We start from the raw sequence: 14,026 nt of genomic DNA, 5'->3' as shown, positions 1-14,026 counted from the left end.
ATTGGCCCAGAGCATCTATGCACCAAGTTTCATCAAAAACTGATGTATGGTTCTTGAGATAGCAGTGGAACAGTCGGACACACATACACACATACACACATACACACACACAGAAACAGACACACTAACTGCAAAGACTCCCATTATGTGCTTCGCACATAGGAGTCAAAAAATCATTAATTTAATGGTGCTAGGCATGGCGATGGAAATTTCTGAGTTTAATCACAGAGAGATAAATCCATTGAATTAAAGGGCATTGGTTGTGCGTGTTTGAATTTCATGTAAAAAAACAATGTATTTTACACGTGCTATGATGTCACTATGAGTTCCAGATCAAACAAAACACAGCATGGCGATCACAGCCTTTTAAAGTTACAAAAGGTAAATCCTATAGACATCAAAAAACAGGGAATTCCATAATGCAATGGGAAAATCTAAGGGATTGTCTCATTTTCTGAATATTTAGATTAAAATCATCTTGGTAATTGATAATATAGCTAACTTGCAAATACACTCCCTCATTATTGATGTAATAAGCAACTCAAATTGAATACTTTTTAAATATTTATGTTGATCAAAAACACACAAGGTTATTCACCTGTGTACTGTATGTCATGTGACAGCATTGTCTGATGTTTCATTTTCAAACATTGTAATCAATACAAATTTGAAATTTATTGATGATTAACATCATCCAAGTTAGAATTAACAAGCCATGCATGGCACAGTCCCCGTTAGTTATCAAATTTGAGATATATAGTTATGTTTATAGTAATATAGCTGGAATATAACCATGTCAGGAATATGATTTTTTTAACATTAAAATGATTGACATTTGTATCTGATCCTCAAACAAGTACTTGTCCATATTGAGAGATATTGCTCTGGAACAGCATTCAAAATCAGCCATTTTGAATACATGTATATATATATATATAACATGATGTATAACGAATATATAAAATTTGAATATAATCAGTCAAAGTATTTAAGAGATATGGCTCTAGAAGCCCAATCATTAAAACAAAATGGACGCCAGTCAGCTATTTTGAATCGAATCTGAAAATAAAATGACATGCATCAGGAACCTGTACTGTCTAACGTGTCAGACATATGGGTCTGGAAACCCATTCATTAAAACAAAATGGCCATCAGACAGCCATTTTGAATCTGATCTGAAAAATAAAATGACGTGCATCAGAAACCCGTAATGTCTAATGTATGTACCAAGTTTGAACGAAATCCATCCATAAATGCCAGAAATGCTTGATATTTGATGATTTTTTAGTACAAAAATGACAACCATTCGGCCATTTTGAATAGGATCGTCAAACTAATATATCTATGACATGATGTATAATGAATATTTAAAATTTGAACATAATCAGTCAAAACAATATATTGGAGATATGGCACGAGAACCACATTGGTTAATACAAAGTGGCCGCCAGTCGGCCATTTTGAATGTTATCTGAAAAACAAAATTATTTGCATCAAGGTCCCATAATGTCTAATGTATATACCAAGTTTGAGCAAAATCCATCTGTAAACAGCCGAGAAATGGTTGCTTTTTATGATTTTTTAGCACAAAAATGGCCGCCATTCGGCCATCTTGATTCAGATCGTAAAACAAAATGATGTGCATCAAGGTCCTATAATGTCCAACGTATATACAAGGTTTGAACAAAATCCATCTGTAAACAACCGGGAAATGCTCGCTTTGATGATTTTTAGCACAAAAATGGCCGCCATTCATCCATCTTGAATCAGATCATGAAACAAATTGACGTGCATATGTATGATATCATGTATGATGTATGTGTGAAGTTTGATTGTGATTGGTCCAGGCATTTCTAAGATACAGGTCCGGACGCACGCACAGACGCACGCACACACGCACACACGGAGGTCAAAACATAAGTCCCCGTTTTCGGACTGCATCCGAACGGGGACTAATAATCTTTGTGATTAATATTATTTTCATTCTGTTGCTAGTCACCATTGTAGTGAACACATTATAAAAGCTAATTTACATAACTCCTAAAAATAAAACAGACCACATAAATAACAATTGAGTAGACATTCCTGCATTGCATCTAATAAAACATACAATAATTATCACAGGCGTAAATCTACAAAAGCCGAACCTGAAAAAACAAACCATGTACCACATTTGCTCTATTACCGGTAGTAGTGTATGCACTTTATATACATAAATGACAGAGTCTATCATCAATGTAATCTTTGGAATAATGTGCACTTATGTAGATATTATCCTAGTAAAAGATCTGACTGTGATACATCAAAAACTTTATATTTTATTTTTTCACTCAACTAGTTAAGAATAAAAAGGCCAGATTTTGCCATTCCTTCTGAGTATCAAAATAAGCAGGTTTTGTGATTTTATTATAAGACGGAAACTACAGAACTTACGCTGCATAAAATATAAATACAAACAGCTTTAAAAGAACTTACTCGACTAACTCGAAGAAGAGACCATGTCAGCGTCTTTGTATCAAGTTTATGCACTGTATTAGAAAAACACTCAGACTGAAATAAAAAAAAAAAAATATTTTAGGAGGATAATATATGGATCATTAAATAAATACTGCTCCAAACAATCATTTGATGATCATTATATTGGCACAGGAATTAGGAAAAATTATTCATAAATCATTCATAAATCATTTAAAAAAAGGGAAGTATGGTGTGTGCCATGCCTATATACATCTGGTTTCAATTTGACTACAATATCATGTTTCACCTATGGAGGCAAGTTGCATAGCAACGAACAAACAGAAATGCCTGATACAGTTCAGGTAGGAAAATAAATGTATTATTACAGAATTTTACCATCATACTGTATTGCAGCCTAGAGTGGCATGCTGTCTAGCTAACAATGCTAGTAATATCTCATTTAATACTAATTATATATTGATTAAAGTTAGTGTACCTCATCTTCATATCCTCCAAATATATACATGCAATTATCAATAACACAGGCTGAATGACCATCCCTGGCAGCTGGTATGTCTCCAATCACTTTGGGGCAACACCACATATTCTGACCTGAAAATATAATTATAATATCTTGAGGTAATCACCAGGCACTCACTCTCCTATTCCTACAGGCTGTGGATAATTGAAACATGTGCACAGCAAATTATATCTTTTTGTTTAGGCTGGGCGAAACGTGTTTTAATTATTGTGCGCATTTGAAAATGTTTGTTTATAGAGGAGAGGGGTGAATGTTTAAAGGGGAAATCAAGACAAACAACATAATACTTCCAGTAGAAAGAGTCCCACAAATGTATGAGAATACAATTTACAGTTTTTTTATATCACTCTTCATCAGTATTATCTCAAACCACTAATATTATATATATATTTAATAGATTTTTGGGCAAAGGATTGTGGTTAAAGTGTGACATAGCCAGAGAAATTTTGAAAATGATTTCAAGATGGCATAAAACCAATCATAAACCTCAATTTGGAGAAGACATAAACCAATCACAAACTCTAAATGCTAAGATAGCATCTAAATATAGATGCAACTACAATGCATGGATTACAAGAAATGATAAATTATCTGCGTTTCGTAGATTAGCAGAAATTTGCTATCTATTCAATTGTAAATTATTCACAGATGGGACCCCACTGTACTCTGATTGGTTACTGGAGATTTGATGATGCAAGGTATCAAACCACTTAGCTTGTTAATGATATTTCACAGTTTGGCACTCACAGTTTTCGTGCAGGTTGTACATCAATGGTTGTTTCATCAATGAAAGTGCATTTTTGTGTAATTTGTTTAAATAACTAAAGATGAGTTCAGATAAGATCTTACCTGTATCATAGCAAAACAGTTTATTACAGGCACCAACTGAATCATTTCTACCGCCCCATAAGTACACGATATCATCAATAGCAACGACAGTATGTCCATACCTCATGTATGGAATAAATTCTGAATTACTTGCATTACAGACCAATTCTGTCCACTTGTATGTTACTATGGAATCCAAAAAACAAACAAAGTCAATAACAAGTATACAGCAGTTTTACCTGTACTATTGTATGCTTCAGTTAACAGAGGGTAATGGTAAGTGTAAGTTGTTTTGTAACATCTGATGACCGTCTGAATAGTTTGTAACTTTTAATTAATTGCCGTATTTCAAGAAAAATGTATCTGACATGTATACATAGTGTACTAAAATACATGTCAAGTTCACTTGATGTCAAAGTGCAAGGGTCAGAGTTGACAAACAGAACAATATACTGTAAATGTCCTCAAAGGTCGGTGGTCGTCATATCGCACATGTGCAACATTTGTGTTGATAAACATTGATTTTCTCACAATCCAATATGCTCTTCTAATGGAAGTCAGGAGTATGGGTTTTGACTTAGGCATGACAGGCAGTAATTATTGCTAGCGAGTCTTTCTATAACTTCCAATCACCAAAAACATTACTTAATTAAAGCTAGGTAACCTCCCAGTTTGTATTTCTTGGCCTGCACAACAGTCAAAGTCACTAACTTTGTTCATATGAGTCCCATATCTTGTGCATGCATGGTGCAACGATTATCACTCTTTAATTTTGCATTTTTTTGCAAATTTCACGAGTTGGTGAAAATCATAAAAAGCAAAGAAATTTACACTTAGGTCCTACAACACAAAATCAGTGACGAAATTCTGTCCTCGTAAACATTAAATCTTTAAATCTCATAAAAATTCCTAGCAATGAAAATTAAATAGTTTACAGTATTGTACACTGACTGAACACAGACTTCAGTATATGTACTGTACATACAGTGAAATAGAGGTAACTTACTCATATCAAAGACATGTACATCTATCGGCCGTATCGTCTCATAGTCGTCTCCAGTACAATAACCACCGAATGTAAATACCTTTCTGTCTCCTATAGCAACAGCAGCATGATTAACCCGACGTGGGCCACCTTCTAAGTGTACTACCCAACGAAGCATGTTGAATGGTTACTTCTTGCCTGTATAGAAATGGAGATACCGTAAATCATTTAGATGAATGACTTTCAATGAGTCTGGTTAAGAGCAGTAGACACAACAATATGGACGCTGCTTATAAAATACTTTCAAGTACATGTATCAAAGTAAATATCCGCCATTTTACTCGTAATATACTTACGACACAAATTGTTGGATTCAGATTTCAAGCCAAAAATAAACAAGCAGCCTCTCGGCTGAGATAGCTCCGCTGTTAGCAATGCACATTTCAATTAAAGAACAAAAGATATCATTAGAAAATGAACAATATGCATAGTATCAATGCAATGGGACTTGCTGTTTTCAACAAGAATTCAAAAAGATCACTTTTCACCAAAGTGACAAAAATATTCATTAAAATTGGAGAATTGAAGATATCATCATTACAAATGTAATATCAAAGCAATTGGACTTGCGGTTTTTAACAAGAAGTTGAAAATATCACTTTTTACCCAAAATGCCAAAAAATATTCACCAAAATTAGAGAATTGAAGATAAGATCATGAAATGAACAAATCCGAGAGAGGTCTACCCAAGGTACATATACACCAAGTATCAAAGCATTCGGGCTTGTAGTTTTCAAGAAGAAGTCGAAAAAGTGAAACATTGACACGGACGACGGACGACAGACGACGATGGACAATCACTCATATTATAAGCTCTGCTCGACAAAATCGACAGCGGAGCTAAAAAATAATTAGTTTTGCTAATTATAATTAAATAAATAATTCAATTGATTAAAAACCAAAATGATTATTAAATGAACCACATATGATTTTGGGGTGTACTGTATATATGATAACAGAATTTGCATTTGCTAAAAAAAAAATAAACTGAATTTTCAAAGAGAGCTTGCAAGCTGAAGACTTAAAGCGATGATTTGGTGCATATTTGTACCAATAATTACCGTAAGGGTTGCTCCAACCCACATTTGCATTGCTGAAAAACATATACATTTCTACAACATTCACGACTAAATTCATTGAAAAGACGGAGAATTGAAAATATTCATGATGAAGCAATTAGTGCAAGTACAATAACAATTTGAGAGGGATTATAACCCCGGACTTTCTATTCAAATTGTTTTTATTTTACATGCACAATAACAATAACACACTTAACATAAAACGTCTTTTGTTTATATTATTATGAATAGCAACAGAAATATTTAAGAGATCCAAGTAATAGGGTTAACTTGTTGAAAAAGGATTAATCACATTTGATCACAGACAAAGTAGAAGACTTTTAATCCTAATTACCATATTTGCTTTGGTTAGCACAATTCTAATAGATTGCAACATATGTCAGCCATAACATTCTTTTTATGTGGATTCTAATCAAGTCCACCAAACTCACATTGAACCATTTATGCTGATAACAGCTAAAATACTGGAGTAAATAGGATAAAGGCAACATTAGTTGCATTCACGCACGTTTGCTTAGCATGGGCTAAGGAATACTAAGTACGGGTTAAATCTGATTCGAACGGGCTAACGAAGTGTGCACGAATGCTTAGCCCAGGGCTAAGCGCCCTCTGTGGCGACCTTTGGGTGTGAACATTATGCACGTGATCAAATATATCCAACTTTCTCATTCCCAAAATGGCAACCGAGCTCACGCTCAGTGTACACACTTCCACACTGATCAGGTTGCTGTAGTAGAGTGTACAGCAGCTCCAATCGTAGACAAAATAAATTTGGTTCGCTGTCTACGACATCCATTAATAATAAAACTGTTACGCCATTGTATACTGTTTCTGTGCATGCAAATAAGTTGTCTGTCTTCTCTCGCGTTCCTGTGCACGTCGTTTCAAAATTAGAACGAAACATGTCAGCAGCAGAAATAGAACCTTGTGCATGTCATTCATTTTTCGTTCGTAAATAGCGGCTTGCCAAAGGTCACCGACTGATGGCGCCCCTTAGCCCGTGCTAACGACTGGCCCTCCCTGTGCGTGGATGCAATTGGGTCTAGCCAAAATGCAAATATGCTAGATAAGCCTAAATCAGCTTGTACTTCGTGTAATGTGAACACAACTAATAACTCAAGAGGTATTTTTGGAATAGCAGCTGTGTTTATTGGTACATGCAACAATTTTCAGGTAACATAAATCTTTTTTTACTAAAATAGGGTTTGACAAAATTTGATGAAATCCATGTTTTTGTGTAAATTGGCCACAACTGAGGGAAAGACAGAGAGACTTCCCTGCATATGAATATAATGTGAGAGAGAAAGCTTACCCACATACTTTTCTCAAAAAGACCATTACTAAACAAACATTTGCAAAGCAAAGTTGTTGATTTTAAATTAACCAAAAAATAGTGCCTTGTTCTTTTTATTCAAAAAAGCAAACTTAATTTTAGGTACTACCATAATATGCCACTAAATTTGCTTTATTATTAGTGCATACACATAACAAATCCATTACACAAATAATGTACCTATAATAGAGAAAACACAGTTTTTACTTGACAAAAAAATGAACATGCAGAAGAGATATAGTGAACAAGTGCATGTACAGCTACCGGTATATAAGTCGAACACTTCAGGATTCACACATATAAAATGACAATACCAGCATTGTATCCTTGGTCTCCATGACCCAGTTTTCACAATAAATAGCAATTTTTACAGCTGTGCTCAGAATATTTACTTTAACATTTAATCCTTGTAGAGCTGAAAACCGTTTGTAACAAATATCTCTGAATACTGCCAATGTTTCAACAGTTCAAGAATTTCATACACAGTTATGTAAATAATATTGAACAGTTGTCACCAGAATTACTAAGAATCCAAGTAACCAGAGTATTTAAAGATTATGTTGGCCATCTCCATATTTATTCACCATTGTTCCTATTAGATATACATTTTCTTTGTTCACAAGTCTTGTTAAATGCATTTGTCTTTAATATACACTGTAAATCTTTCAATTTTTATTGCTAGGAATGGTATCCATTTAATGATTTAGTGCTTTTCATGGGAGACAAAATTTCGCAAAAGTCGATCTGACTCCATGCCTTTTAGGACCCCAGTGAAATTTACACTACTACAAATTTGGTGATTTATAGTGACTCACAAATGTTTGTGTTTTCTCACGAAAATAATAAAAAAATATGCACAAAAACTAAGACAAAAAAACAGATAAAAATGAACACAATAGAAAAATAATAATGGGTTATTTTCACAGAGATCTTATAAGCTTATGGAAACCTTTCATTTGTGTTTGTCTCATAATTTCTCATTAGGGTTGTTGCATGCCTTTATCTAAGTTTCCACCTTTGATATTACACTCAAAATAACTATGATAATAGCATGATAATAGCATGATTATCAACTGACACATATATATGATGACTTACTCAATGACAACTAGAGTAATGGGGCAGAGTAGACCCAGATTTGCATAGTTAACCAGTTACCTCAGTGTATAGTAAATAAGGGGCTATAGTTCTGGATGGAGATCAAATTAATTAATAAAAGCATCAGTTATATATATCATGGAAGGTATCTTCCATGTTTATATTCAAGTATACTTCCGAAATCAAAGATATGTTCATATTTCAAAAAGTAAAAATATATTTGAATGTTATTAGAGCATTTAGTTCCTTAAAAGTACTGTTGAATGCAAGACAACTTGACATGGAGTGACGCAATCTGACACAGTTTGGCTGGTACTTAATGATAACGGCATTTTGAGGCGTTTTTACGATTTATAAGCAATATTCCGACACAAAACAAATATCTAAGTTGTAAGCAATTGTTTTGTTTTTTTAATATTTTGTCTGCAGGATCGAGAATGCTGGAACCTATCGGCCATACTTCAGGCCCCTGTGACCCGACATCATTTTACTGATAATCAATATCATGTCGAGTCCATGCAATATAAAAGTTATATCATCTAACGCACAGGGGGTCACAGTATAATGTGATCGATTACGTTTATATGGAATTCCCATGAAATATACGCCTGAATATTTAATATTTTACATAAATTGTTTTCAGTTGGAGACGGAGTCCAGTCATTCTAGTTATGCCGTGACATGATAAATAATGTCCACAGTTTGACATTATGAAATCGCCAGCGAAGAAATTTACCTTTGTCGGAGAGCAAAACATGCTATACGAATTGTCGAAGGTTCACCATCTACCCGATTCCAGGAAGGAAACAAGTGCCATTAATACGAACGTGGCGCAGAATGCAATGGACTCAAAACATTGATTTCGGCAGGTTTTTGATGACTCTCTGCAACTGACTTCGCCCATCAACAGCTGGACCACAACAAAGTATGACGTCATGTGAGCAGCGCCATCTATGGCCTTACTGCCTTACTGTCTTCGCACATGCGACATACTTCACTGTTGCTGGTAACCGTGATGAAAATAAAACCAACTGTTAATATCAACTAGAAGCTCAGGGTACTAAGCATACTCATTGTCGGAAAATGATTAACAAACATCTGCCGAGCGTCACAAACCCTATGATATTATGGACAATATTATGGACAGACAGGAAGGGATTTTAATTATCCGTGTATATATATATATATATAAACGTTTGAAATCGAAAAGAACAAAAATGATTACATAACACAATAAAACATACACAAACAAAAATACAGAACTCAAGTAACAACATCCGCAGTCATATTAAACAATAGAATTGAGAGACAAACAATAAATCTTTTTTAAATGTTTAATTTACTGCTATGAAGTTATATGCGAAGTTTTACAATTTGATCATGTAAGGCAAGTTTATTTTTTACATTCCCTGTATATTCTTTTTACCTTCCGGTTAATTCTAATATTTTCATTAAAATACTCTTTTTCCACTCCAAATTGTATATGTTATATAGTTATTTCATAGCTCTGTCCGACAAATGCTCCACAAATCATACATTCCCGATTTTTTAAGTTTGTTTTTGATTAAAAAAAAAATAGGCGCGGGTCACGTTGTAGTTCATTTCACACCTAATGAGTTCACACTATGACCACGACGTGCAGCGTATTGACACCAGGTTTTTACATTTTTTGTGTAGAAAACGTTTGAGGAAATTTACATATACATACACATAACTTAGTCTTTATGCGTTGGTTTAAATGTTACTGCTGTAATGCATAATAACATAAATATCATTAGGACATTTGTATGAATTAAAAGTTTGCGAGACACGGAGGATCGTCTCCCACTGTTACATAGATTCGCCTTAAGTGGGCGTGACCACATGACGGCACCAGTGAGATTCGAAAGCCAACCGAGTCAAAACCAAAGCACTCAGCCAATTCGCTAGCGAGTTTGCAAATTGGCTGCCCCAATACTTCTGAGACTTGCTGTAAATGCGAAAACATTCATGTCTCGACAGACACAAACGCAAACAACACACCCATGTTTATAATACTGTGTGGGTTAAAACAACTTCTTGATTTTTATCTGAAAATTTACCTATTCTCATCCGGGATTTTTCCCGCCATGCAACCAAAACCGCTCAAAACAATGGCAGACAAATCATAACTTAGTAACGTAGCAGTTGAATCTATTGTTAGTGCGTACATTCGTTTAAACAGAATGACCGCCAGTTTGACATTTTTGATATGATGGGAACAAAACACAGTCACTTGGGGGCTGAAAATCAATAAATACTAATTTTCAAAAAAAATCATCCGCTATACGTATATAAATAAACAAGTTGTGAAACACGGCACCTAGTAAATCGACACCCTGTCGGTTTCAAATGTCGATTTCTTACCTTAAAATGCGAAACAAAATTTTTAGGGGGGGTCAGGTGTTACGTTAATGACCATTGTTCATAATCGCTAAGTTCTGGGTAAATCAAGTGCGCATACTCATTTTCAGCCAATCAGGCGTGCCGTAACAGCAAGTATTTCCTTGATTTACCCAGAACTCTGTGCGAATCCCCCTTGATTCTGGCTGCTGGCCATTTTCGTTCATGAAATCGTCGGATATCATCAGAAAACGCGGAATTTGTGCAGTTTTGAATAAAACCAAGTTAGCGATTATGAACAATGGTCATTAACGTAACACCTGACCCCCCCTAAAAATTTTGTTTCGCATTTTAAGGTAAGAAATCGACATTTGAAACCGACAGGGTGTCGATTTACTAGGTGCCGTGTTTCACAACTTGTTTATTTATATACGTATAGCGGATGATTTTTTTTGAAAATTAGTATTTATTGATTTTCAGCCCCCAAGTGACTGTGGAACAAAACTACATACACGATGTCTGTCTGACGTGCATTAAAGATGCAATATGGACGAGAATTGACATTTTTTTTCGTTTTTTTCCAAGGTAAATTAACTACGCATAATCATAGGTTAGCTATTCAATCTAAGCACCGTGCATTCAAAATGTCGATAGGTTCAAAAACGACAACATGACAGCGCTGTAAAGAGTTTGTTTGTAAACAAAGTTTGAATCCGCCGCCATTGCTCGAGATACTGGTCACGTGAACACCAGCACAGAAAATGATGTCGTCATTGGGGTCAGCAGGGCATCGTAACAATGGCGGAATCAGAAGCAAGTTATGAATAATGTATTACTATCCAAACTTTGCTATCCAATAGCGCACCTGTATATTTTTTTGGAAGAAAATACCTTTACGACAGAACATTTAGTTGACACGTCTTTATAAAACACTATATTTAAATGCATTTGAGAGGTTTCCTTGATTTAACTCGACAGTTTTCTTGTCACTTATGCCTGTTTTAGACGAGAGTAGTGTATTCACAGCCCTCAACTGTGGTGTTGTGTTGGGCACCAGCGTATTCGGAAAAATATTAATATTTTTTCGATACTATTATTAGTATTACTTGCATGTATTTATTTGACGCCTGTTATAATTCTATAAATATAATGCAATGTGCGCGTGCAGTAATTTCAAAGAAGGGCCGGAGCAGGGAATTTGTAGAACAAAGGATTTTTTCGTCAGCGTGGAGAAAGTTGGTTAATAGCGAAGGTAAACAGAGGTCCGAAAGGGGAAAAAACATTGTTGGTTTGGGGGGGATATTGGCTAAGTCTGTGAGAATTGATTAGGTCTGTCTAGTTCACAGACATTTCCAGAACGCGGAAAAATAATTAATTTTAAGTGCCTTCAGTGTTCGAATTCCATGTAAACAATGCATTTACATGCGTTGCATACGATACATTTTTGCACGAGCAGTTTGTTGGTTCCCTTAATGTACATGTGACGGCTTGTTTGCCGCTTGAAAATTGAATTACAATTTTTGAAACAAAATTCTATCAGTATCATTTCAGGTGCAGCCAACGAGCAATAAATTGAAATAGTCAATTCTCTGGGACAAAATTAATTTTATGGGCCTTTTGAAGTATGCTAATTAATATAAAGGAAATTAAAAGCTGTTCATAAGCTATCCTCCACCTGAAAAACAATTTGACTCCCCCTCTGCTGACCAAATTCATCTTTCCCCTGCCCTCATTAAAAAAACAAACACTTTTTTGCCTACTCCCCTATCGCCAACTTGCCCTCCTGCTGACCAAAATTATCTTTCTCCTCCCTCTAATTAAATAGCGGTTTTTCCCCTACTGTTCTCTCGTTGTGTTGCCTTCCCCTGGGGAGGATGCTGCCCTTTCCCCACTGCCCTAAACTCATTCAATGAACACTTTCAGTACACTGTTTGAAAGATAATCCCAATTTAGTAAAAACAATATGCTAATTTGCATATGCATATTATCCCCAATAGAGATATGGCATGCAGATTACACCAATGTACATGGATTTGGAGGTCCCGGTGGCACACCCCTACCACTTTTCTAGGTGAGTACCCCCCAGGACATCTTATCAAACATATAATCCTAATTGAGACATTAGCTAAATAGATAATTTACATATGCAAATTATCCTCAACACTAACAGTTGATAGCACACAGCTGCCCAAATTTAGCAGATGTGATGCGTTTTTTATTATACTCTGTCCTAAAGGCTGTTTTGCCCACCCTGCGATATTTTTTTTCATGTAAGTACCCTACCCACTAAAAAAAGTTTCCCTGTCCTTGCATTTTTCTTAGAAATCTGCCCTGCCCACCGGGGGGGTGCGGATATTTTACGCCCTACAAAAAAAAATCCCCAGCCCTCAACAAAAATCCCTAGGAACAGTTTTTCCGATGAACAGCTCCATTGGCTGCACCTGGAGACACATGGATATTGCAAGTTACAACATAAGTCGAGTATGTGCAGCTGAATTCAACCAGTCAATCAACGAGCACTATGCACATCGACGTCAATAGAAAATGTTCCAATGTTATTCTATTGGCAAATCTTTCGTTTCAGTTTGAATTGTAATTTTTTTTTAAAAAGTATAAAAATGAAGTGAATGGTTTTTTGTTCCAAAGTGAAACAAATCCACAAGAGAGACGAGGTTGGATAAGCAAAATTTGACAACATTTACCTACCCCAGAGAGACGCACACATCCACGACACTAGAAAGGACACACACATTGAATACAGTAACTAAATGAGGTGGGTAGAAGAGGCAGTTGATATTTATATTTGAGTGATAGATTTCTTCAAACCGTGGTGTTGAAATACAAATAAGACAGGCATGGATCAATAAGAGAGGCACGTAAACCACCAGAGAGACTTACAATTCATATTAAAGCTTATAATAGAGATATGCAAAGATAAACATTCAATCAATAAGAGAGACATATCAGATATATTCAATAAGAAACGCGTAATCCATAAAATACATGGAATCTGTAACAAAGACACAGAATCCGTAACACAAACATGGAATCCGTAACAGGGACATGAAATCTGTAACAGAGACATGGAATCCGTAACACAGGTGTGGAATCTGTAACAGAGACATGGGATCTGTAACAGAGACATGACATATGTAGCAGAGACATGGAACCTGTAACACAGACATGGAATCTGTAACAGAGAAATGGAATCCGTAACAGAAACATGGAATCCGTAACAGAAACATTGAATATGTAACAGGGACATGGAATCCGTAACACAGACA

General features: G+C 35.3%; 1 protein-coding gene across 1 annotated transcript in view; it reads right to left on the bottom strand.

Annotated features, from left to right (window-relative positions):
- LOC100375352 (kelch domain-containing protein 3-like) overlaps window positions 1-9,296 on the bottom strand; it is a 63,775-nt gene extending 54,479 nt beyond the window's left edge. The window contains exons 1-5 of the mRNA XM_002731211.4: window positions 9,118-9,296; window positions 4,833-5,009; window positions 3,848-4,012; window positions 2,954-3,069; window positions 2,476-2,550 (exon numbers count right to left, since the gene is read on the bottom strand). Coding sequence (XP_002731257.1) covers window positions 2,476-2,550; window positions 2,954-3,069; window positions 3,848-4,012; window positions 4,833-4,989 — 513 coding nt within the window. The 5' untranslated portion in view covers window positions 4,990-5,009; window positions 9,118-9,296. The remainder of the gene's footprint in view (window positions 1-2,475; window positions 2,551-2,953; window positions 3,070-3,847; window positions 4,013-4,832; window positions 5,010-9,117) is intronic.
- Window positions 9,297-14,026: the final 4,730 nt, after the last annotated feature.

The sequence above is a fragment of the Saccoglossus kowalevskii genome, chromosome 2, assembly GCF_978046115.1.
Source record: "Saccoglossus kowalevskii chromosome 2, keSacKowa6.1, whole genome shotgun sequence".
Classification (NCBI taxonomy): Eukaryota; Metazoa; Hemichordata; class Enteropneusta; family Harrimaniidae; genus Saccoglossus; species Saccoglossus kowalevskii.
This window is presented reverse-complemented; position numbering and strand designations above follow the sequence as displayed.